This window comes from Cetorhinus maximus, chromosome 4 (assembly GCF_964194155.1).
Source record: "Cetorhinus maximus chromosome 4, sCetMax3.hap1.1, whole genome shotgun sequence".
NCBI classification, from domain to species: domain Eukaryota; kingdom Metazoa; phylum Chordata; class Chondrichthyes; order Lamniformes; family Cetorhinidae; genus Cetorhinus; species Cetorhinus maximus.
The window spans coordinates 101,049,464-101,073,904 of NC_135882.1; the positions used below are offsets into that span (position 1 = coordinate 101,049,464).

A 24,441-nucleotide genomic window follows, 5' to 3' on the forward strand; every position below is an offset into this window, starting at 1 on the left:
CAGCAGTGTCTCATTCAGGACCCTTACCAGGGAGGAAAGAACATTTGAGCAAACCTTTTTCCATTTTCCTTCTGAATAACAAGTGTTCTGATAAAGATTCAAATTCTACCTTTTAATTCTGTTTGTCTCTCCACAGAGGAGGAAGCTCAACTTGCACAGTTTGAAGCACCGTCACATTCTCAGCTGCAACAAAGAATGGAGGCAGAGCAAATGGAGACGCCCAGAGCAAGTACAGCCCCATGGTTCAATCATGATTCCCTGTGACTCCTCCGCCAGGCTGTGAATGATCTGCAGGATGTCCTCATGCCAAGCAATGGTAAGAGACCTCCTCGCTGGATCAAAGCAGCCTGGATGGAGGTTGCAGAAAAGATCAGCAGCTTTGGGATCATCCAAAGGGCTTAGTTATAGTGCAGTAAGAGGCTGAATGGCCTCTTATGATTGGCTAATGCAAATGTCCAACGATTTTGCAGATGCACTGGTGTGGGAGGGTGTGATGTGTGTCAGGTGTGGGATTGGCAAGTGTCTGAGCTAAATGCAGAAGGTGGCACGAAGCAAGACATGCCACACTGCATGCCACTGGGGATTCTGGGGTAGGGGGTGGATTCAGAAGTCCAATGACTGTTAGTTTGCAAGGGTCATTGCGAAGCGTTGGCCGCAGACAATGGACGTGTTAAGCACACAAATAAATGTATAAAATTCATGACAATGTCCCTTTTTCTTCGCAAAAGAGGGCACATAATGCCCGCGAGAGAGCAAGGGCGGGAGGAGAAGTGCAAAACCTTGCCATTTTCACTCCTGTGGAGGAGGAAGTGCTGCAGCTGGCAAACAATTAACGGTGTAGCTCTACTGGCCATGAAGAGGTTGGAGATCAGGCCTGGGGTGGTAAGATTCCATAGGCCCATATCTTTTTCCTGAAAAGATTGTGCTGAACGGGGATGGGGGTAAAGCGGGGAAAGGGGGCATGGAAGAAGTATTGACATATGTGACTTCGGCGACTTGCAGAATTTGGGGAGAAATGTGTCTCTCAATCTTGAAGGGGCTGAGGTTTAAACCCTGGCTACCATTTCCCAATGGCGAGTCTGTTCATGTGTAGGAAGTTATGTATCTGTAAAGTCAAATGATAGTGCCCTTCATAATCCGTGTTTCTTTCCACCACAGGTGAAACCTTGGCAGCTGCAGCTACCGACCCTGAGAGGTCAACGTTAATCTCTGAGGACGACGACGAAGCCTCAGAGGGTGCACTGTCATATACTTGCAAAGCACCCACCACCAGCACAGATACACGCACCCTGGTGGGCATGAGCAAGCCGGCTGAAAGGGATCCACACTGGTGTGAGCACATCACATTTGCCAGACTAGCTTTCAGAGACTGAGATAGTACAGGTCTCTGACACTCGGGGGAGTGCTGGAATGACCTAGATGCTGAGCCTCAGGTTGATGACAAGCCTCTGGAGTCATCAGTCAGGAAGCAGATGCTGGACATGCAGCAGGAGGTATGTGGAGATGTGGCAGGGCTTCCAGAGGGGTTGAGCGCACTGGCATAGAGAGTGGAGGAGTCCATCCAGGCTATAAGCACTGCGATCTCTTGCTGTGCAGAATACGTGGATTTCTTCATTGAGAGACTGGCGACTGTCATAGAGGGCCAACCCCAGCAGCTTACTGATGGGATACTGGGTATGCATGCTGTCCTGCATTCCATCACCTTGTATTTGAGCTCCAGTGCCGAGAGCCAAGGTGAGAGGCGAAGGAGGCGCCTGCAGTCGCATCCAAGCAAGGTTCATTCTAGCTCCTCTCAGGAAAGTAGGGAGAGCTAAATGGGCCTCATGGTGGCGGATAAGCAGCTGCTTTCACCATCAGGGGGCACCTCTCAATGCGTTCCTGATGGGGACAGCCCCTTCTCCACCCCTCTGCCAATGACACTAATGCCTCAGAGTGCCGTGGTGACAGATAAGGCTCCTGCCACTGTCCAGGATACGTCCACAATGCCGGGGCCAACACAGCCTCTGGCAACCAGAAGATGGCCGCTAAAGTTAGCCTAGGCAAGGACACATAAGGGTCAGCAGCCTGTCTCCAGCACAGCAGGCAGCAAGGGGAGGAGCATGATGCCCTAGTACCCATAAAAGATTTAAGAAAACACAGTAGTCACAAATGGGTTCAGAAACGTGATTTTGTTCGTTAATATTTTGCATTTATTATGAATTAAATGGTTATTGTGTTTTCTTGCTGCTCTGGCTTCATGTGTGTTGTCCTGATTTGGATCTCAATTGAGTGATTGCTATCTGGGGAGTCTGTGCTCATGTGGGCCCCTCTGGACAGCCTCATTTGGTGTTTCACCACTGGCACATGCCCAGCCAGCCCTGGTGTTGATGCATGGAAGATACCAAGAGAGTAGTATGGCAAAGATGTTATTGTTGAGCAAATACACATGACTAGTTAAATCTTCACATAATAAGAGAGTTCTGTCTCTTTGGCAAGCCTCCTGTGCACTGGTTTCCCTAGCTGGCTGGCATAGCTCACCTCCCCTCTTCAAAAGACTGTCCTCAGACTCCTCATCCGAGGATGTGGCTCACTCCACTACACCATCCTCTGCTAGGGCCTCCCCTCTTTGGAGTGCCAGGTTGTGTAAGACATAACAGATGATGACAGCAATGAGTGATACATGATCAGGAGAATATTGCACAGTTCCCACCTGCACAGTCCAAACGCCTAAATTTCATTTTGAACACACCAATGGTCTGCTTGATGATTGCCCTGGTAGATGCATGGCTCTTTTTGCACCGGGGTCATGAACCATCTCTTCAGCAGGTATCCCTCGTCCCCCAAAAGCTAGCCATCTAAAGGGTCTGGTGGACAGAGCATCCCTAGCAACTGGGAGTGCCTAAGTATGTAGAATTCATGACTATTCCCAGGATAGTGGACACACACCTGTATTATCCTCTGTTATGGTCACAAACAAGTTGGACATTGATTGAATGGAACCCTTTTCTGCTGACAAAGGCCCCTGGCTGCTCCGATGGTGCTTTCATGGCCACATAGGTGCAATCTATAACCCGTTGCACTTTGGGGAATCCAGCAATGCTTGCAAAGCCTCTGGCTCTTTCAGCTTGACTGATGTTGTCTGCGCTGAATGTGATGAAGATTGTATCTGTCACAACCATGATTGCAAGATTCCACAAAGATATCTGGCTGATGCCTGTAAGGACCCAGATCAAAAAAAATTCAACGCCACTGTTACCTTTAAAGCAGCAGGCATTGAGTGGCCACCAATTGGAAGCTATCTCCCCAGCCAACATGTTACACAGTGATAAAAACAAAAAGCTAAAAGCTACTGCGGATGCTGGAAATCCAAAACAAAAACAGAATTACCTGGAAAAACTCAGCAGGTCTGGCAGCATCGGCGGAGAAGAAATCAGTTAACGTTTTGAGCCTTCATGGCCCTTCGGCAGAACTGAAGCATAGTTAGAAGAAGGGAGAAATATAAACTGGTTTAAGGTGGGTCGGGGGGTGGGGGGGGGGTGGGGGGGGCAGAGAGACATTGAGGGTGTGGTGATTGTGGAGATGAGCAGATAATCAAAAGATGTCACAGACAAAAGGGTCAAAGAGGTGTTGAAGGTGGTGATATTTGTCTAAGAAAAGTGCTAATTAAGAATGGAAGACAGGATATTCAAAGTACAGCTCTAGTGGGGGTGGGGTGGAAAGACTAACGAGGTTTTAGTTTTAGATTTAAAAATAATGGAAATAGGTGGGAAAAGAAGAATCTATATAAATTATTGAAAAAAAGGCGGGGGGGTGGGGGGGAGAAACGGGGTGGGGATGGGGGGAGGGGGAGTTTAAGATCTAAAGTTGTTGAATTCAATATTCAGCCCGGAAGGCTGTAAAGTGCCTAGTCGGAAGGTGAGGTGCTGTTCCTCCAGTTTGCGTTGGGCTTCACTGGAACAATGCAGCAAGCCAAGGACAGACATGTGGGCAAGAGAACAGGGTGGAGTGTTAAAATGGCAAGCGACAGGGAGGTTTGGGCGACCGTTTTGCGGAACACCTGCGGTCTGTCCGCAAGAAAGACCCAAACCTCCCTGTCGCTTGCCATTTTAACACTCCACCCTGTTCTCTTGCCCACATGTATGTCCTTGGCTTGCTGCATTGTTCCAGTGAAGCCCAACGCAAACTGGAGGAACAGCACCTCATCTTCCGACTAGGCACTTTACAGCCTTCAGGGCTGAATATTGAATTCAACAACTTTAGATCTTAAACTCCCCCTCCCCCCATCCCCACCCCGTTTCTCCCCCCCACCCCCCCGCCTTTTTTTCAATAATTTATATAGATTCTTCTTTCCCCACCTATTTCCATTATTTTTAAATCTAAAACTAAAACCTCGTTAGTCTTTCCACCCCACCCCCACTAGAGCTGTACTTTGAATATCCTGTCTTCCATTCTTAATTAGCACTTTTCTTAGACAAATATCACCACCTTCAACACCTCTTTGACCCTTTTGTCTGTGACATCTTTTGATTATCTGCTCATCTCCACAATCACCACACCCTCAATGTCTCTCCCCCACACCCCCACCCCCACCCCCCCCCTCCCACCCACCTTAAACCAGTTTATATATCTCCCTTCTTCTAATTATGCTTCAGTTCTGCCGAAGGGCCATGAAGGCTCGAAACGTTAACTGATTTCTTCTCCGCCGATGCTGCCAGACCTGCTGAGTTTTTCCAGGTAATTCTGTTTATGTTACACAGTGATATGATTGTCTACCTGGGGGGAGACAGTCTTCGCAGGCACTGGCGCTCTGTCATCTCCAGGTGTCATCCTTAGCCCTTACACTCTGCCGGCAGGATGATATCATTCCCTATCTCTGGGTGCCTGCTGCTGTTGCCTCTCTTGGCAACAAGCTCTTGCGCAGTAGCTGATCCCTCACCTACCTAGGCCACAAAGCGCACCTGTCCCTGCAGAGCTTCCCTCTTCAGTCTTCTTCTCCCCCTTTACTTCTCAATGTCTGCGGGCCCCCTCTCTCCTTATGAAAGGCTCAGAGAAATAAATCTATGAAGGAAAATCACTTGCAAACACACCCATCTGCATTAGCAGACTCTTCTGCTAAACTCAGCCACAGTCCTGTTCGTTGCCCTTTTTATCCACCCTTGTACTGCCTCCTCTTACCTTGCATATCTCGCTGCCAAAATTTCCCCATGTGAAAATTAGAATGGGCCACATAAAATCTCAGTTGATTGCCTTGTGAAGCCGAATTGTTTGTTAATTAGTTTTTTAAAAAACGGTGGTGGGTTGCCAATTTCGGCGCCCACGCACCTTCTGTACCATCGGTTGTACATCAGTTGGCGACCGACGTCATCACACCGAATTTTTGGTCAGAGCAGAACAACGCGCCACACTTGGCAACATAAAATCCAGGCCCTTAGCTCCTTAAAGAGTACCTATTAGAGGTGCAAATTAGGTTTGTGTCATAGTTGATAGAAATGTGCCTTAAAATGAGTACACTTGCTTTTGCCTTTCTCACGATAACAAAAAAAATTCTCAATTGTAGCCAGCTATAAGTGATCTAGGTGACTGCGTTGACTTGGTATCCTTCATGTAACTTGCACTTGAGTTTCTAACGGAAAGTGGCCTTTAGCCCCAAATTTCAGCCACTTCCTGCAGCATGACCTCTAACTTTTATGCATCAAGAGATGTACTTTTCTTCACATTTCTTCCTTATGTCTTTCTAAACAATTGCTTTTCTACTACCACTACAAATATCCCTTTAATGGAAAGCTGCAGATTCATGATAAATTTTTACTTTCCAACCACCTATGCTACAAGTACCCACATGCGGGAGTTGACGAGGGAAATTATGGAAAGGCATCATCAACATCACAAAGCTTAGCTAACGCAGCCTACTGAGTTGCAGTAGGCGAACACTCAATCATAAGACCATTTCAGTCACAACTGCACAACTTTGTTTGTTTTAGGAGCTTTACCCATCAATACACTGCATTGTGAAAGAATAGCCACAATTTGTGGCAAAAATATTATGTTTTCCTTTAACCAATTGCAATATGCACGGAAGGGAGTCAAACTGCTGCATCTAAATAAAACATAAGACGACACCAGGGCAGTGCAATCTTAAGAGCAATATTTCAACAAAACCTTGACAAATCCATTATCAAGGCGGACAATAATTCACAGCACATCGGTTCAGGACTATGACACTTATATCCACTGTGACATCCATTATTTAGTTGCAGGGCATTTTTCTTTCAAAACAACTCTTATTTGATCCTTAACAACATTATTATACAATATAAATTGTGATAGATTTATTTAAAGTTAATATTTTGTTCAAGAAACAATTGAACCAACTTACATTTGTGGAGGGATATATGGCACTCACCATGGTGGATAGATGTGGACAGTATCTCCGGCACAGATCCCAAGGTAGGACACTGTTTCTCTTGTGAATAAAACCTTGAGTGGGGTTTTACTGGTGCATCCATCATTTTCAACAGCTTGCTCTGTGGAGGTTTCTACCAACGGCTGACACAAAGCTACAAACATTGAACATTCTTCATGCAAATCCAAAATTTTCACCATCAAAATGTCAGCTTTCCCATCTGCAACAAGAGCGACAGGAATACTATTATTCTGTTTTTAGAAATTAAACTTCAAACAGTCTGTTAGTTTCCACCTTTTTTGCATATTTTATCCCCTTTTTTTATTTGCCTGGCCTAGTGCTTCGACTGCAGGAGTCGTTACACAAACTATTCTTAGGCCGTTACCAATGCCTTTGTGCAGCCCTTTGTCTGGAGGTATCAGGGACTTTATCTGTAACGAGTGATTTGCTTTTCCTCACCCTAAAACTCAGATGTGAACTGAGCAGTACATGATTTGGATCTGAAATATAACCAGAAAATCCTGGCAACACACGGTGAGTCAATCAGCATCTGAAAGAGAAGGACAGAATAATCTTCCAAGTGGGGTCATAGCAAGAATAGGTTAATCACTGCAAACAAAGCACAAATGCAAAAACTGAAACAAAGACGACAAATAAAAATTTACACTTAATTCCCAATATTTGTTCTGTGAAATAGGCTACAACAGGCTTGTCCAACACATAGCCCCTGGATCGCATTGTAGTCTGCCAAACTTGTTGGACATTCAACTGATTTATACTTGAAAAATGCTGTAAAGCTGCTCATCCAATCACAGGTTGGGTCCTCCCTGCTAATGAGCCTATCACCAGCAAATGCAGAGAGAAACCAGCCTGTGATTGGACAAGCAGCAAAGAGTGGAAGTGTTCGACAAGTCTGAACTACAACTTTCCAGGTTTAAGCAACTCAGTGCCAAGTTATTGGATATCAAAAAGGGCAGTGCAGGCATTACATCTAGCTCCAGCATCATTAAACTAGGGAGGAACAATATCTGCCAGGATTCTTCCTTCTAAGCACTATCTAATGATCCTTTATTTATGGTCATCGCCTCAAGGGCAGGTTCAGCTGCAATGGCCCTACAGTTGAATAACAGTGTTCACAGATTAAACACACACATGAAAAATAGTCATTAGGAACACAGGGACAGAAGTAGGCCATTTAGAATTTTGAACCTGTTCAGCCATTCAATGAGATCACGGCTGATCTATGACCTAATTCCATATATCTGCATTTGCACCACATACCTTAACTAATCTCAGATTTTAAATTAACAACTGACCCTGCATCAACCTAAATTGTTAATGAAGATGATGAATTGTTGAGGGCCCATCAGGGCTCCCTGTGGGGCACCACTAGTCACATACTGCCAATTAGAGCACCATGATCCATACTCTGTCCCCTGCCACTCAGCTACTCTCCTAACCAGGTCAATAATTTTTCCTCAAACTTTCCCGTTCCAAACTTCTGTCACCCTTTGCAGGTAAAAGTGTTTCCTACCTTCACTCCTGAAAGGTCGAGGCTTTGTCCCCAGTCCTCGAAAATAGTTTCTCTCTGTCTACCTTACCAGTTAAGTGAATATATTAAACTTTGATCAAATCACCCCTTAATTTTCTAAATTCCAGGGATACAACCTGTGTAATCTTTCCTCACAAATGAACCCTTGGAGTGCAGGTGCCATTCTAGTAAATCGACACCACACTCCCTTCAAAGCCAATACATACAGCCTAAGGGGTGGTGCCCAGAACTACTCAGGTATGGTCTAATCAGGCCTTTTTACAGCTGTAACGTGACTTCTAACATCTTGCATTCAAGTCCTCTAAATATAAAGGCCAGCATGCCATTAGTTTTTTTTTGTTTTCTTTGGACCTGACTATGACATTTTACTGATCTATGGATATGGACCCCCAAGTCTCGTTTGACATCACTGCTTCCGGCTTTTCACCATTTAGAAATTACTCTGATCCATAATTTTTAGGTCCAAAGTGGATAACCTTAGAATTGCTTATACTGAAATTCATTTGCCACAGTTTTGCCTATTCATTTAATTCATCAATTTCTCTGCAATTTTATGGTTCCATTTACATTGCCTACAATGCCACCTATCTTTGTGGCATCAGCAAATCTGAATATGTGGTTCTCCAACCTGTCATCTAAATTATTATTGAAGATGGTGAATTGTTGAGGGCCCTGCGGGACATCACTAGTCACATGCTGCCAATTAGAGCACCTTGATCCATACTCTGTCTCCTGCTGCTCAGCCACTCTCCTAGCCAGGCCAATAATTTTCCCTCAATTTCAGGACCTTCAACTTTAGCTAACAGTCTCTTATGAGGGACCTTATTGGATGCCTTCTCAAAGTCCATGTAAATAACTTTGAAAGACACTCCCCTGTCCAATATTTTAGTCACCTCTTCGAAAAAATTCAATCAGGTTCATCAGGCATGACCTAACCTTTTAAATAAATCCGCCATGGCTCTCAATGAGGAGCTGGAAATTTTTAAGGTGTTCATTCACTTCTTCCTTAATCCTAGGCTATAGCAATTTTTGGACAATAAGTTGACACCAATAGAACTATGAGTCCTTGGCTTCTTTCTCTAATCTTTCTTAAATAGCAGGGTGTTGTGCACAATCTAAAGGAATAGAGGGTGGGGCTGAATTCTCATCAATGGAATGAACCCCACCATGGCTTACTACCTTTAGAAAGGAAGGGACGAACAAAATAAAAGAAGTTTAAAAACAGATCACAAGAACTTCGCTTTCATGATTATCCACTCATCTTGGTGATTTTCTATTAATTTTTACATGGAGGCTGAGTTAATAAAGAATGTGTGCTTTGTATTGTGTACCAGTTTGAATTACATATGCAATGTAGGTTACTTTTTCTAATAACTGTTCATATTTATGAAACCACTAAGAAAATGTATGTATGATATTCTTAAAGATAAAGACTCCTGCAAAATTTCTTACAAAAAATAAAGGTAGTAGAACACAATGTTCAAAAAACTAAAGAAATTCATAAATAGTCCCATCTTAAAAACTGAATTACATTTACCTATGATATTAATATTTGTGGAAAAATCCAAAAATTCTAATTAAAGTTGAATAACTCAGCTCCCACATCACTTTGAATCCAACACTTAAGTTTCACTTACAATACACACTGTTAGCATGTGGGTTACAAGAAGCTCACAACTTCTGTTTACAAATTCACCTCCTTACATGTTTCTTTCCTGTGTTCTTTTTGGTTTAGCCACAGATTATGGGAAGGTGCTGTGTTGTTCCTGTCCAGAGAGCAGCACAGAAATGTAAACTTTGAGGGGTTTGTTGTTGTTTCTCATAGCCAGAGTCAGGGTGAGAATACACATTAAGATATACATAGGTAAAAGCAAACAATTGTTACAAATCTGAAATAAAAAAACAGAAAATGCTGGGAAAACTCAGCAGGTCTGGCAGCATCAGTGGAGAGAGAAACAGAGTTGATGTTTTGAGTCCGTATGACTCTTCTTCAGTTTGTTTTTTTTGTTTCTCCCAAGAGATTACATATCCAGGAGTGTGTGGGAGATAGGAAATGTCTAATCATAATACTCCGGCCACGAGTGTGACCAAATGGTCTTTTCCTTCCGATCATATTTGGATGTATTTAATGCTATATAGCTTCTTAATATACATGCTGCAGGCTGGATGAGTTGCATTTCCACTTTTTTAAATTCGCATGGGTGGGGAAATGGTTATGGTTCGACAGAGGTTAACAATCCATTCAACGGATTTAGTTGACGCAGTGTGAATTGTTGTGATGCCACCAGGAATGGATTACTCAGGGCTGAAGTTCAGTGTGTGGGTGACAGCCTGACTTGGATGGCCAGTCACAATTTGAGCTGCTCCTCATGTTCCACTTGTGGCCACATCTTCCCTAGCCGGTCCTCAAATGGTAGAGCATTATCCAGATATTCCATGGAAGGTTGAAACCTGGGGCTTCAGCACTCAGGCCAGTTACCAGGTTGCGGTCGCTGATGTTTGCAGTAAACCATGAAGTGCACCATTGAGAGGTGAGGTTTTTATTAGTTTGTAGGGCATGGAGTGTTATTGCAGTAGGAGCTACGGCATTACAGACAGGAGGGTGGGGTTTTTTTTGAGGTCCTGTGTCAATGGGAGTTCTTCATTAGCTGTCAGTCAGTGGTATTCTTTGAGGTTGATGTTTGCCCTTCAGACATCAGGGGATTCAATGCATGCTAGCACAGGAAGTCACTCAAGCTGCATTAGGCTGAACATTCTAGAAATAATATTCATAACTTCTCAGAGATGGACATCACCATGATAGTGTGGCAGCTCCTGAGCCAGGTTGAGCAGCAGTACTTTGCTGTTGTGTAAAACAGAGCGAGTGAAGCAATGTGTAGTGTTTTGGCTCTGCTACCCACCAATTTCCATTAGATTCACTCTCATCTTGACCTTGACTCCAATGTTCTGGAGGCATTGACAGTAAGTCAATGAATGGTCAAGAGTGATACCAAAGTATTTTGGCATTAAGTCGTGAGTGGGTGGTCAGTCACAGAACTGGACATGAAGTTCTTCCTAGGCCGTTGAGGTGTTCATGTGGAAGGCCGAACTTACAGTCCTGGCAGCGTTTGGTCGGTCTCCATTTTCTGAAGTAGGTTTCTAGGAAATATAGATTTTCAGTGAGCATTTTCTCAATAGCCTGAAGTTCTTTAGCCTGGAAAGCCAGGGCCAAGTTGTCAGCATATACAAAGAGCCCTGACTCTGTTGGAGGGGGGGGGGGGTCACTGATATAACTGTTGTAGAGTACTGGTGTGAGGACTGATCCTTGTGGGCATTTTTTGTTGGTTATGCGTGGACAACTGATTAGATCTCCAAAGTGCACATGGAATTGTCAGCTGCTGATCAGGGAGTTGATTAACTGTAGGGTTTTCACACAGCAGATGATTGAAGCGTTTCAGCATCAGGCACTACACTGTAATAAGCATGTGATAAGTCAACAAAGGCTATTGCTGTCTTCAGGCTTTTCTGGAAAACCAGCATCAATATGTGAGGCCAGTGTCAAGGCCTGCTTAGAGCAGTTGCAGCCTGTGTGAAAATCTGCCTGTTCGGGGAGCATCGCAGCTTCCGAAGTGGTAATCAGTCTGTTTAGGAGAAGGTGGTCTAGGACCTTATACATTATTGAGAACAGGGCAATGGGGTGGTAGCTCCGTGGGTCATCAAGTAGTTTTTCCGGCTTGGCAATGGCCACTATCTCAGACTGAAACCAGACGTTTGGAATGGTTGCCTACGATGTGGACGTTGGTAAACAGCTTTACTAGCCACTTCCTCCCAATGATCTGATGTTCTTTAGGAATTTTGGATAAATACCATTTACTCCTGTTGCTTTGCCTGCCGTCATGGCACTGTCCTGACTTGTGTGTAAAAGCTCGAAAAGTTTGCCTGCTCTAGGGCAGTCTTGTGAGACTGCACCAGGGCTGCTTTTACAGTCTGCTTACCTTCCCTGCCAACTGAGATCTTTGAGTTTATTAGGAGAAGGGAAGCGATAGCATCAATGTTGATTTTGAGCCACTAGTGTGGTTGTTACTCGACTGCTCCCAGGCAGGATAGGACTTTCCACAAACTTTGGCTTGAGTATGTGAAGCCAATCTTCTCTGCTGTTTTCTGCCATCTTATTAGATGTCCTTCATCAAGGGACTCAAGGAGTGCTATTGAGGAGCGCACTCCTATTGAGACAGGATATATGACAGACACATTCATGATGAAGGCCTTGTGCTAATCAAGCATCTCATTAAATGCAGTGGCTATATAAACATTAGCTATCTTCGACTGTGTATCTTAGGTTAACATCCATTTTAAAGATTTGGAAGCAATCTGTTTATCTCTTAAGAACCACTTGTTTAGGTTACCGTCAGAAGTAAATGCATTAATATTTCTACTATTCTGATTCAAACAATCAGGTGGCATTGTGGCAATTGTTCTGGCATAATCATTTAATTGGTAATATCAACTATTTTGGAACTGTAGGTTTCCTTCAAGGTGTTCCTCCTTATTAGTTTTGAGAAGAGGAAGGATAACTGAAAGTTTAGGCTGCGCTTCAGGAATTCTACACTCACCAACTTAGATCCTCATACCACTTTTAGATAAAATGCTCTGAGATCCTCATACTGCTTTTAGATAAGATGCTCTGAGATCCTCATACCGCTTTTAGATAAGATGCTCTGAGATCCTCATACCACTTTTACATAAGATGCTCTGTTAATAGGTTTGTATAGAAACTCATAATTGATCTAATTTCATGAATACAATATGTTAAATTCCAAATAACTTGAGTGCTGGATGGTTCTTCAGGGGAAAAAAATAGGTGCTTCGTTGAATGTTATAGCAATATAGCTACACTTGCTGATCCAATGAGAAATTCTTAAATTTTATTTTGACATTGATGTCTCTTAACCGTAAAATTTAACCAACGTGCAATGTATATACAAAAAGAGCCTTGAACATGTGCGATAATTCAAGTACACAGATCACTCATCACAAAGCAGAGAGCAATATGGTCACCAGTAATGTAACTCTGGGCTCTACCTCTATTATAACTGGTCCTTAAAAATTAATATTTAGAATTAGAGGTTCTAACAATGTTTTGCCTGTGGATTTGGGTTTGCAAAAGTCTGCTCCTGCTATAAAATACACAGGAATGTAGTATGCAATTTGTAACTACTTATGCAACACAAAAAAAATTCACAGATGGGCATACATACATGATCTTTTGCAAAGTTATCTTCATCATAAGCTGATGTTTATCTTTAAAGGTGAAATGCTGATTGTATGCATAATTTTTCATTACTGGGCACTTAGTTTTGATATTATAACTGCCGTATAATTTCAGTACAAGTTATTACCTACTGCAAACCTGCCAGATGAACAACTGAATGCAATAAGAAATTCTTCATTCTTACAAATGAAGCTTTTTTTTTACAAGAACATTGTACTACCTTGCTATTCTTCAGATCATTATCACTGTGAACTGCAAAATCATACCTTGACTCACAATGGAAATGGTTACAAAACCCTTTAAAGACAAAGCTTTGTTATCTATATATGCACACACTTATTATTTTCATGAATATAAGAAACATCTACCTTTTAAAGCCCTCTAGAAATTTTTTATGTTCAATAATATTACCTCTAATTGTTCTAAATGCCAGAAAATGCAATGGTTTGAAACAATATATTTGTATTTCAGAATCACAGAATCTTAATGGCACAGAAGGAGGCCATTCGGCCCACCATATCTGCACCAGCTCTCCAAATGAGCATTCTGACCTAGTGCTATTACCCTGCCTTTTCAGGGTATGGGGAAATGGCAGGGCAATGGCACTAGGCATTCTGGCTTCCATTGCCATTTATGCAGTGATTCTATATGCAAAACCTGTATGCGAGTAACTGGGGTCCCTACTCATTGCAAAGGTGTACCCAGTAACCTGACTGAACTTCGGTCCATAGTGCTGATTAAATACATCTTGCTGGATCCCCAGCTTCTATGAAGGGAGGCTGGGGATTAACGACAACAGATCTGGTTCAGCCATGAAATTAGCAGGGGAAGCATCAAGATCTGTGGGTATGAATCTATTTCTTATGATAAAATTTTTAGTTCATAATTTATATTCATTGATCGATTAACAAATCTCCTATATCATCAGTGAAGGCGAATACAAGAGGAGCAAAATGTGGGGAACACAATGTATTATTACATTATGTAGGTAAGCTGCCAATGGAGTTTAATGATTGGATATTATCTGTAGCTCAGAGCTGGTGGACAATGATGGCATGGGTCCAAAGGAAATATATGGAAAAAAAAAACAATAAGGAATGTGGCAGCAAGAATAAAGAATGAAAAAAATGCATTGGAGGACTGATGGAGAAAATAAACAAAGAAAGTGAGCTTCAATTCAAAATAAATAAATACAGAAGAGTGGCCGAAGCTGTAAATAACGCACATTCCCACAAAGGGGAAAAGTAAAAGGGAACCAAAGCTAGAGACACCAAGATGTCAAAAGAGATAGAGAAAAGAGGAAGCAGAAAAGGAGGCATATGACATTTTAAAACGGAAAATGCTTGAAAAACTCAGCAGATCTGACAGCATCTGTGGAGAGAGAAACAGAGTTAACATTTCGAGTCCATATGACTCTTCTTCAACCCAACATATGTCAGGTTGATAATACAATTGAGAACCAGGCTGAATATAAAAAGTTCAAAAGGGAGGTGAAAAAGGAGATAAGAGAGGTAAAAAGTGAGCATGAGGGGGGACTGGCAACTAACATAAAAGGGAATCCAAAAATCTTCTATAGATAAATAAAGAGTAAAATTTATTAAGAGGAGGGGTAGGGCTGATTAGGGACCAAACAGAGGATTTATGCATGGAAACAGAGATACTAAATAAGTACAAAACAAAAACAAAAATACCTGGAAAAACTCAGCAGGTCTGGCAGCATCTGCGGATAGGAGCACAGTTAACGTTTCGAGTCCGAATGACCCTTCAACAGAACTAAGTAAAAATGGAAGAGAGCTGAAATGTAAGCTGGTTTGGGGGGGAGGGGGGGGGGGGGGACAAGAAGAGCTGGATAGAGGGCCAGTGATAGGTGGAGATAGCCAAAAGATGTCACAGACAAAAGGACAAAGAGGTGTTGAAGGTGGTGATATTATCTAAAGGAATGTGCTAATTAAGGGTAGAAAGCAGGACGAGCAAGGTACAGATAGCCCTAGTGGGGGTGGGGTGGGGGGAAGGGATCGAAAAAGGCTAAAAGGTAGAGATAAAACAATGGATGGAAATACACTTAAAAATAATGGAAGTAGATGGGAAAAGAACAATCTATATAAATTATTGGAAAAAACAAAAAGGAGGGGGAAAATCGGAAAGGGGGTGGGGATGGAGGAGAGAGTTCATGATCTAAAATTGTTGAACTCAATATTCAGTCCGGAAGGCTGTAAAGTGCCTAGTCAGAAAATGAGGTGCTGTTCCTCCAGTTTGCGTTGAGCTTCACTGGAACAATGCAGCAGGCCAAGGACGGACATGTGGGCATGAGAGCAGGGTGGAGTGTTGAAATGGCAAGCGACAGGGAGGTCTGGGTAATGCTTGCGGACAGGCCGAAGGTAGAACACCCAGCGGTCACCCAGTCTGCGTTTGGTCTCTACAATGTAGGGGAAACCGCATTGGGAGCAACGAATGCAGTAGACTAAGTTGATGGAAGTGCAAGTGAAATGCTGCTTCACTTGAAGTGAGTGTTTGGGCCCTTGGACGGTGAGGAGAAGGGAAGTAAAGGGACAGGTGTTGCACCTTCTACGGTTGCATGGGAAGGTGCCGTGGGAGGGGGTTGATGGAGGAGTGGACCAGAGTGTCCCAGAGGGAACGATCCCTGCGGAATGCCGCCAGGGGGGGTGAAGGGAAGATGTGTTTGGTGGTAGCATCATTCTGGAGTTGGCGGAAATGGCGGAGGATGATCCTTTGAATGCGGAGGCTGGTGGGGTGATAAGTGAGGACAAGGGGGGACCCTATCATGTTTCTGGGAGGGAGAAGAAGGTTTGAGGACGGATACGCGGGAGATGGGCCGGACACGGTTGAGGGCCCTGTCAACCACCGTGGGTGGAAAACCTCGGTTAAGGAAGGAGAAGGACATGTCAGAGGAACTGTTTTTGAAAGTGGCATCATCAGAACAGATGCGACGGAGGCGAAGGAATTGAGAGAATGGGATGGAGTCCTTACAGGAAGCGGGGTGTGAGGAGCTGTAGTCGAGGTAGCTGTGGGAGTCGGTAGGCTTGTAATGGATATTGGTGGACAGTCTATCACCAGAAATTGAGACAGAGAAGTCAAGCTTCAACACCTTCAACACCTCTTTGTCCTTTTGTCTGTGACATCTTTTGGTTATCTCCATCTATCATTGGCCCTCTATACAGTTCTTCTTGTCCCATCCCCCCCTTAAACCAGCTTATATTTCACCTCTCTTCTATTTTTACTTAGTTCTGTTGAAGGGTCATTCGGACTCGAAACGTTAACTGTGCTCCTATCCGCCGATACTGCCAGACGTGCTGAGTTTTTCCAGGTATTTTTGGTTTTGTTTTGGATTTCCAGCATCCGCAGTTTTTTGCTTTTATACTAAATATGTACTTTGCACCTGCATTTACCAAGAAAGAAGATGCTGCCAAAGTCATAGCCAAAGAGTAAGTAACTGTGACAAAGAATGGGCTAAAAATTGATGAAGAGGAGAAAGGCTGGCAGTACTTTAAGTTCATAAATTACCGGTTACAGACGGGATGTATTCAAGAATACTGAGGGAAGTAAGGGTGGAAATTGTGGAAGTGCTAGCCCATAATCTTCCAATCCTCCATAGACATGGGGGTGGTACAAGGCAACTGGAGGATTAAAAATGCCATACCCTTGTTCAAAAAACAATCCAAGGATAAACCCAGCAACTACAAGTTTAGTGTCGGTGGTGGTAAAGCTTTTAGAAACGATGATCCAGGTCATAATTAACAGTCCCTTGGAAAAGGGTGGATAAATTAAGAAAAGCCAAACATGGATTTGTTAAATGAAAATCATCTGAGTTTTGCTGATGAGGTAAGAGACAGTGCTGATGAAGGAGATGCAGCTGATGTGATGTGTATGGATTTACAAAAGGTGTTTGCTAAAGTGCCACATAATAAACTTGTCAGCAAAGTTGAGGCCTATGGACAATGGCAGCATGGATATGAAGTTGGGCGAGTTACAGGATACAGTGAGTGGTGATAAACAGTTGATTTTCTGATTAAAAGAACATATACAATGGTGTTCCCCAAGAGTCAGCACTGGAGCCGCTGTTCTTCTTGATCTATATTAATGACTTAGACTTGGCTGAAGTAAACCTGAAGTATTATGAACTGTGAGAAGGACAGTAATAGACTTCAACTGGATATAGATAGGCTGGTGGGATGGGTAGACACACAGCAGACGAAATTTAATGCAGAGAATGTGAAATGATTCATTTTGGTAGGAAGAACGAAGGGGGCAATATAAACTGGAGGGTACAATTCTAATGGGGGCGCAGGAACAGGGTATATGTGAACAGATCATTCGAAGTGCCAGGGCAGGTTGAGAAAGTGGTTTAGAAGCTTTAGAAATTGAGGCATAGAGTACAAAAGCAAGAATATTATGATGAACCTTTATAAAACACTAATTTAGCCTCAACTAGTGTATTGTGTCCAATTCTGGGCCCTGCAATGTAGGAGGGAAGTGAGGCTTTAGAGAAGATGCAGGAAGGATTTATAAAAATAGTTCTAAGGGTGAGGGACTTCAGTTACAAAGATAAATTGGAGAAGTTGCAGTTGTTCTGCTCAGAGAACAAGTTGAGAGGAGATTTGATAGAGGGATTCAAAATCAATAGGGGTCTAGACAGAGTAAATATAGAGGAACTGTTCTTTTTGGCGGATGAGTCAAGAACCAGAGTACACAAATTTAAGGTGATTGGCAAAAGAATCAAAGGCCACATGAGAAACCTTTATTACACAGCAAATGGTTAGGGTCTGGAAAACACTGCCTGTGTGTGTGGAGGAAGATTTATTTGCGGCTTTCTAAAGGGAACTGGATAAACACCTGAAGATAAAAAATGTGGAGGATTACAGAGAAAGGGCGGGGGAATAGGACTAGCTGAACTGCTCTTGCAGAGAGCTGACATGGGTTTGACAGGCTGAATAGCCTCCTTCTGTGCTGAAACTAGTGAAAATGATTACAGCTAGTGCTTTATAGAAATAAAAGAACAGAAACAACCTAGGTTAGAGATAAATAATAAAAGAATGGGCGAGGCAGACAGGAATATAATAAAGAAACAGCCAAGAACGGGAAGAATTAAATGAAAGATACAAGATGGTTTCTAAAAAGGCTGGAGGTGGTGGGGCGGGGAGGAGTGTGGGGGTTGATGTCCCAAAAGATGTGTAAGAGATGACTAAGTGTTGAAGCAATTTTGATTGTTTCAACTCTATGAGCTTTAGACACACTGGGCTGAATTTTAACTGAGAAACAGGCGGATTTGAGTCAGGCAGGGGTTTAAAAGTGTCATAAATCTGTACCCTGAAAACACGCCTCCAACCTACCTATTTATGGCTTCAACTGAAGCTGGAAGTTGGCCAGGCAGCCAACTCAATCCAAGGAAGCAGGCTAAAGCTTTAAATATGATAATAAGGCTGCGAACTTCATTGTCATACCGCCTTAGGATTTTTGCTGTTATTGGTCATGTTGCCGATCCCTGAGGAACGCAGCAATTTCCTCAAGGTGAGACCTTGGTTAATTAGGGAGATATGTGCCTTCACACTTAGCCCTGGATCCAGGATCCCTCCATAGTCAAAAACCTCTGCAATGACCTTCCCCAGGGCTCTGACACTCCTTCCCCATACAACTAGGGCCCCATCTTCACCACCCCATCCCCTCACAACACACCCAGGGCCGCAGCACCACCATCAGTAAAATTAAGTAAGTAGAGGATAACTACAGTATACATTTTGTGTACTTAAGCTCAATCCAAGTCATTTATAAGAGTCCAGATGTATATTAATGGGGGAATTGTCTGATCACCTCCAATCTGGATCCATTTTTTTTAAACACGGTGCACTTCCCTTGCTTACACACCAATCCAATAACATAAATATCTGGTCAAAACTGGTGAAGATTAAATTTTCTATTTACTTACTTTCCCATCCCCCGGCTTCTAATTTACACCTCTGAAATGAAAAAGAAAAGAAAGAAGTGAAAGGGTACAAAGAAGCAAAAAAGGAAGATAAACAGATGAGTAAAGAGGAGCAAGAAAGATATAAAAGTTGAATAGGAGACAGACAGAGGGAAATTGTTATTTTGTAAACAAACACAGAAGTTATGAACAGCAAGATACCACAAATAAATGAGATAAAAGGCATGGTGCTCACTTGTGTGTGTGTTTGATGAGAGATAAATGTTCACCAGGATATTGCGATCTTTGACGTTCATCTCAAGAGGCAGGTGAGATCTTGGTTTAATACTTTATCTTCAAAAAAATCTCCAATAATGAAACACACACTCACAACTGTATTGTCTTGATTACATCCTCAAATTCCAGATTAACAATTGAACCTACAACCTTCTGACTCAAGGCGTGAGTGCACTGCCAATTGAGCAAAGGTTGACATTTAGAGGAGTGTATAGAAAAAATATAGAATTACTAAGATGTGATCAAGAGAAAGCATGTGACAACTTAGTACTAGAGAGTTGAAGACAAATAGAAAGAGAGAAGGCAAATCAGGAATAGTAACAAGTGAAAGAAAACAAGAAATAATGAGAATTTGAAAAAAATACATTTTGTTCATGAGAAAATCCATGGGTGAATTAGACTTTTTTAAGAAGTTCAATTGTACAATTTATGCTTTGCATGCATTTCCATTACATTAATGAATTGAATAGCATTAGATGTCCTTTTTAGGAATTCAAGGTGACTTGAATTTATTATCTTAATTTGGACTAAATATTCTGCATAACAGCCTCCAAAAGTGTACTTTCCAGGCCCATTAGATAGTTTATTAAAATGGCAGTAAATTAACCCCAATTGAAAAACAAACCATAAGCCACCAGACCCATCAAAGGTGGCAGCATGATGGTATACAGGAGGGAGTTGCCCTGGGAGTCCTCAACATTGAATCTGGACCCCATAAAGTCTCATGGCATCAGGTCAAACATGGGGAAGGAAACCTACTGCTGGTTACCACCTACCACCTCCCCTTCAGCTGATGAATCAATACTCCTCCATGTTGAACACCACTTGGAAGAAGCATTGAGGATAGCAAGGACACCTGGGTGGAGGGGGGTGGTTTCAATGTCCATCACCAAGGGTGGCTCGGTAGAACCACTACTGACTGAATCGGCCAAGTCCTAAAGGACATAGCTGTTAGACTGGGTCTACATCAGTTGGTGAGGGAGCCAATAAGAGGGAAAAACATACTTGACCTCGTCCTACCAATCTACCAGTCACAGATGCATCTGTACATGACCGTATTGGTAGGAGTGACCAATGCACAGTCCTTCCTTGTGGAGAAAAAGTTCCGTCTTTTCACTGAGGATGCCCTCTATTGTGTTGTGTGACACTACCACCTTGCTAGATGGGATGGATTTTGAATAGATGCAGCAACTCAAAACTGGGCATCCATGAGGTGCTGTTGGGCCATCAGCAGCAGCAGAATTATCTACAACGACAATCTGTAATCTCATGGCCTGGCATATCCCCCATTGCACCATTACCATCAAGCTGGGGGAACAACACTGGTCAATGAAAAATGCAGGAGGGCATGCCAGGAACAGCACCAGGCATACCTAAAAATGATGAGTCAACCTGTTAATCTACAACACAAGGCTACTTGCATGCCAACAGCAGAAGCAGCATCCGATAGAGCTAAGCGATCCCACAAACAATGGATCAATCTGAGCTCTGCAGTCCTGCCACATCCAGTCGCGAATGGTGGTGGACAATTAAACAACACACACTGGAGGAGGAGAATCCACAAATATCCCCAAAATGGGGATGTGTGGGCTCCCGCACATCAGTGCAAAAGACAAGGCTGAAGCATTTGCAACTATCTTCTGCCAGAAGTGCCAAGTGGATGAACCATCTCGGCCTCCTCCTGAACTCCCTTGCATTACAGATGCCAGTCTTCAGCCAATTCAATTCACTCCAAGTGATATCAAGAAATTGCTGAAGGCACTGGATACTGCAAAGACTATGGGCCCTGACAACATCCTGGCAGCAGTACTGAAGACTTGTGCTCCAGACTAGCAGCGCCTTAGCCAAGCTGTTCCGGTGCAGCTACCTGGCAATGTGGAAAACCTCACTCGAGAATCAAAAAGCTGATAAAAATCACCTGAAAAGCTGCAGGGACAAAAGATCCTGGCAACAGAAAAAAATGTCAGAAGTTAAGCTCAATCTAAGGTCTCCACTGGATCCCGGTGGCAGCAGTTTCAACAAAGCAGAGCTAGCAACCAGCAGCCTGCACGGTGAGGTACAACCTTTTTTAAGTTCCAGGGACACCAGTCCTGTGAACTATTTCTTTTAAAAATCAGTCAGGCAGAAAACATAGTTGCACATTTGTCATTAGCCTGATCTCCAGCTTGACACCCCCTCCAAGTGGTTCCCTGCCCCCCCCTCACCCCCGAGACAAGAGCACAACAAAAGAAAGAAAAAGCATTTGAACTTGCAGAAACCCGCGGTTATAGAAAAGCCCAAGTGCCGCAAAAAATTTCGGCTTCTTTTGACCTCTTTTTCAACCTGTGATCCAACAAGATCTTGGAACATGCCAAATGAGTCCTTCAGCCTGGGAGGCCTGTCAATTCCTTTATCAACAACCTCTACCGCAGGGAAGATGGATGCAAACACAGATTTAAAATCAGAACTCATCCGAGAAAGAATTGTGGTGGGTGTTGCGAATAACTCTCTCTCGAACCTTCTCCAAGCCAAGGAAGACCGCACTCTCAACAAGGTTGTCCAACTAGTCAGGCTGTCTGAGCGGCGAGATCAACATCGGGCCATTCTTAGAGGTGAAAGCCACACTTCGGTCCACCACATCCGGCCACAGAAGCGCAGAGACCGTCTGTACCAGTGCAAGCCAACCCCCAACTACCCTACCAAACCATTGTGCCAATGCAGTGGAGCAAAGCGTGCCCACAGGAAGGACCAATGTCTGGCCAGTGCTGCTAAATGCTTCCATTGTCACAAACAGGGTCACTTCAGCAGCCTATGCTAGTCGCCACCCCCCCCACCCCCAAAAAACCACAGACAGCCCCCCCCTCAACAGTGCATGTGAAGTCCAACTGCCGACCAATGGAATGATTTATGGTTTAAAAGCCATTAAGGTACGGCAACAAACCGATCACAGAAGTTATATACGTCGTGCAATATCACAGAATTGTTATGGTGCAGAAGGCCATTCAGCCCATCGGGTCTGCACTGACTCTCCGAATGAGCATTATGACTCAGTGCCATTTTCCTGCTTTTCTCTGTAACCCTACACATACGTGATTATTTAAATAGAAACAAATGCCCTCTTGAATGCCTTGATTGAACCTGTTTCCACCACACTTTCAGGCAATGCATTCCAGACCCGAACCACTCACTGTGTGAAAAAGTTTTTTCTCACATCGCATTTCCTTCTTTTGCAAATCACTTTAAATATATGCCCTCTCGTTCTCAATTCTTTTACGAGGATCCTGAAACTCTTCTCAGTAGAGATGCCCGCAGGCTCTCGACCTGCTTCAACCGGCAGAAGGTGGGAAGACAACCACAGTCCTCACACAGCCAGACACTCATCCTCCCGAAAGCCCAACTAAAAGCAGCAACCCAATGTTGTAACTTCTCTTCCCTGTTCACAGAGCAGGACTACTCTTCTCCTTTTCAGGTTCATGAACTGAACCGAGGGCCAGGCCAACCCACAACACAGAAAGTTACCACAGCACTCCCAGTGGAAGTGACACCAGAGCCAGAACAACTTCCAGAAGACCCTCTGCCTCCACCAGTGACCACGTGCAGTCAGCTGACATGACAATCTATACAAGGCCCCAGCAACTGCCAGCCAGTGTGATGAAACCACAGAGTCCACTGGAACCAGGTAGCAGCCCGCGCAAACACTACTCAACAAAGGTGAGCTGCCTCCACATTCTTCTTCCATTCCACAGTCAGCTCCCCCTTAACTGCGGAAGGTTTCCAGACGCCGGAAAAGGCAAAAAAAAAGGGATGCAACAAACAACCGGACGGATACCACTCCTGTCCTCCCAGAAAGAAACCATCATCACTCACGGTACAAAATCACTGCCGCAGCAACCCGACTGACCAGGCATGGTGCAACACTCGCCAATGGGAAAAGTGCACGAAGCCATGCCTGCAACTGGCTCCAGCCAATGATCCATCACCAAGGTCTACAGCTCCTAGGCCCTGCCACTCTCCCAAACAGAAAGGAAATGTGACATGGCAGGTGTACAAAACCTCCAGACCACCTCAAACCCTGATTTCAAAGACCTGAAGTGGGAAATGGGGTAGTATAAACTTTGTTAATGCATACTGTTAATGTTGTAATGTTAATCACGAAGTAGTTCAGAGTTAGAGTAGCTATAGCTGCAACACTGAAGTTAAGTACCCAAACCTTATGACAACTCAAGGCTTGAATCAAACTGTAAGTATCTAGTGTCAGTCTATATCCAGGGGATAAAGAGTTGGGGGGAGATGTAGTAGCAAGGTACAGTACATTAAGGCTTAACCTGGGACTGATTACAGTACAGTCCACCAGTGATGTAAGGAGGCGCCTGACCTAGATCTTAGGTTAGCAGTGCAAAGTTAGGTAGCAAATGTAAGGATGTGCCATGGAGGCCTCTCCACACTTGTACCCGCTACTGTAAAAATGCACATAGTTCAGTAATGTTAATAAAGACTCCTTGGTAACTTCTACAAGACTGCTTAATGGTGTTTAAGCAGTACATACATTGGCTAGCGACAACCCAACAAAACATCTACCACCTAGAAGGACAAGGGTATATGCATGAGAACACCACCACTTGCAAGTTCCCCTCCAAGCCACACACCATCCTGACTTGGAGCTATATCGCTGTTCCTTCACTGTCCCTGAGTCAAAATCCTGGAACTCCCTTCCTAACAGCACTGTGGGTATATCCACACCACATGGACTGCAGCGGTTCAAGAAGGCAGCTCACCACCACCTTCCCAAGGGCAATTAGGGATGGACAATAAATGCTGGCTTAGCCAATGACGCCCACATCCCGTGAAAGAATTTAAAAAAGCAATTTTCCCTCATATAGTTATGAAGACAGGTCTATAAACTTGAAGGGTGTGTATGGACTTTTAAAGAAAAGTGTAGAATAAGATGAGCTATATTAAATGTTCTAACACGCCCATTGTAGCCTCTCAGCTTTTATTTTAAATGGATCCAGGGTTCCATGGATTGTTTAGTACTCTATATTTAGTGCTCAATTATCTTCTTC

The 24,441-nt window shown here is 43.5% G+C and overlaps 1 protein-coding gene and 1 long non-coding RNA gene across 3 annotated transcripts in view; one reads left to right on the forward strand and one right to left on the reverse strand.

The window, feature by feature from the left end:
* spidr (scaffold protein involved in DNA repair) overlaps positions 1–24,441 on the reverse strand; it is a 341,449-nt gene that overhangs the window by 168,137 nt on the left and 148,871 nt on the right. For both annotated transcript variants that reach the window (XM_078540540.1, XM_078540539.1), the window contains exon 8: positions 6,383–6,602. In XM_078540540.1, the coding sequence (XP_078396666.1) occupies positions 6,383–6,602 (220 nt within the window). The remainder of the gene's footprint in view (positions 1–6,382; positions 6,603–24,441) is intronic.
* Positions 1–24,441, forward strand: part of LOC144679789 (uncharacterized) — a 107,695-nt gene that overhangs the window by 38,469 nt on the left and 44,785 nt on the right. The window lies entirely within an intron of this gene.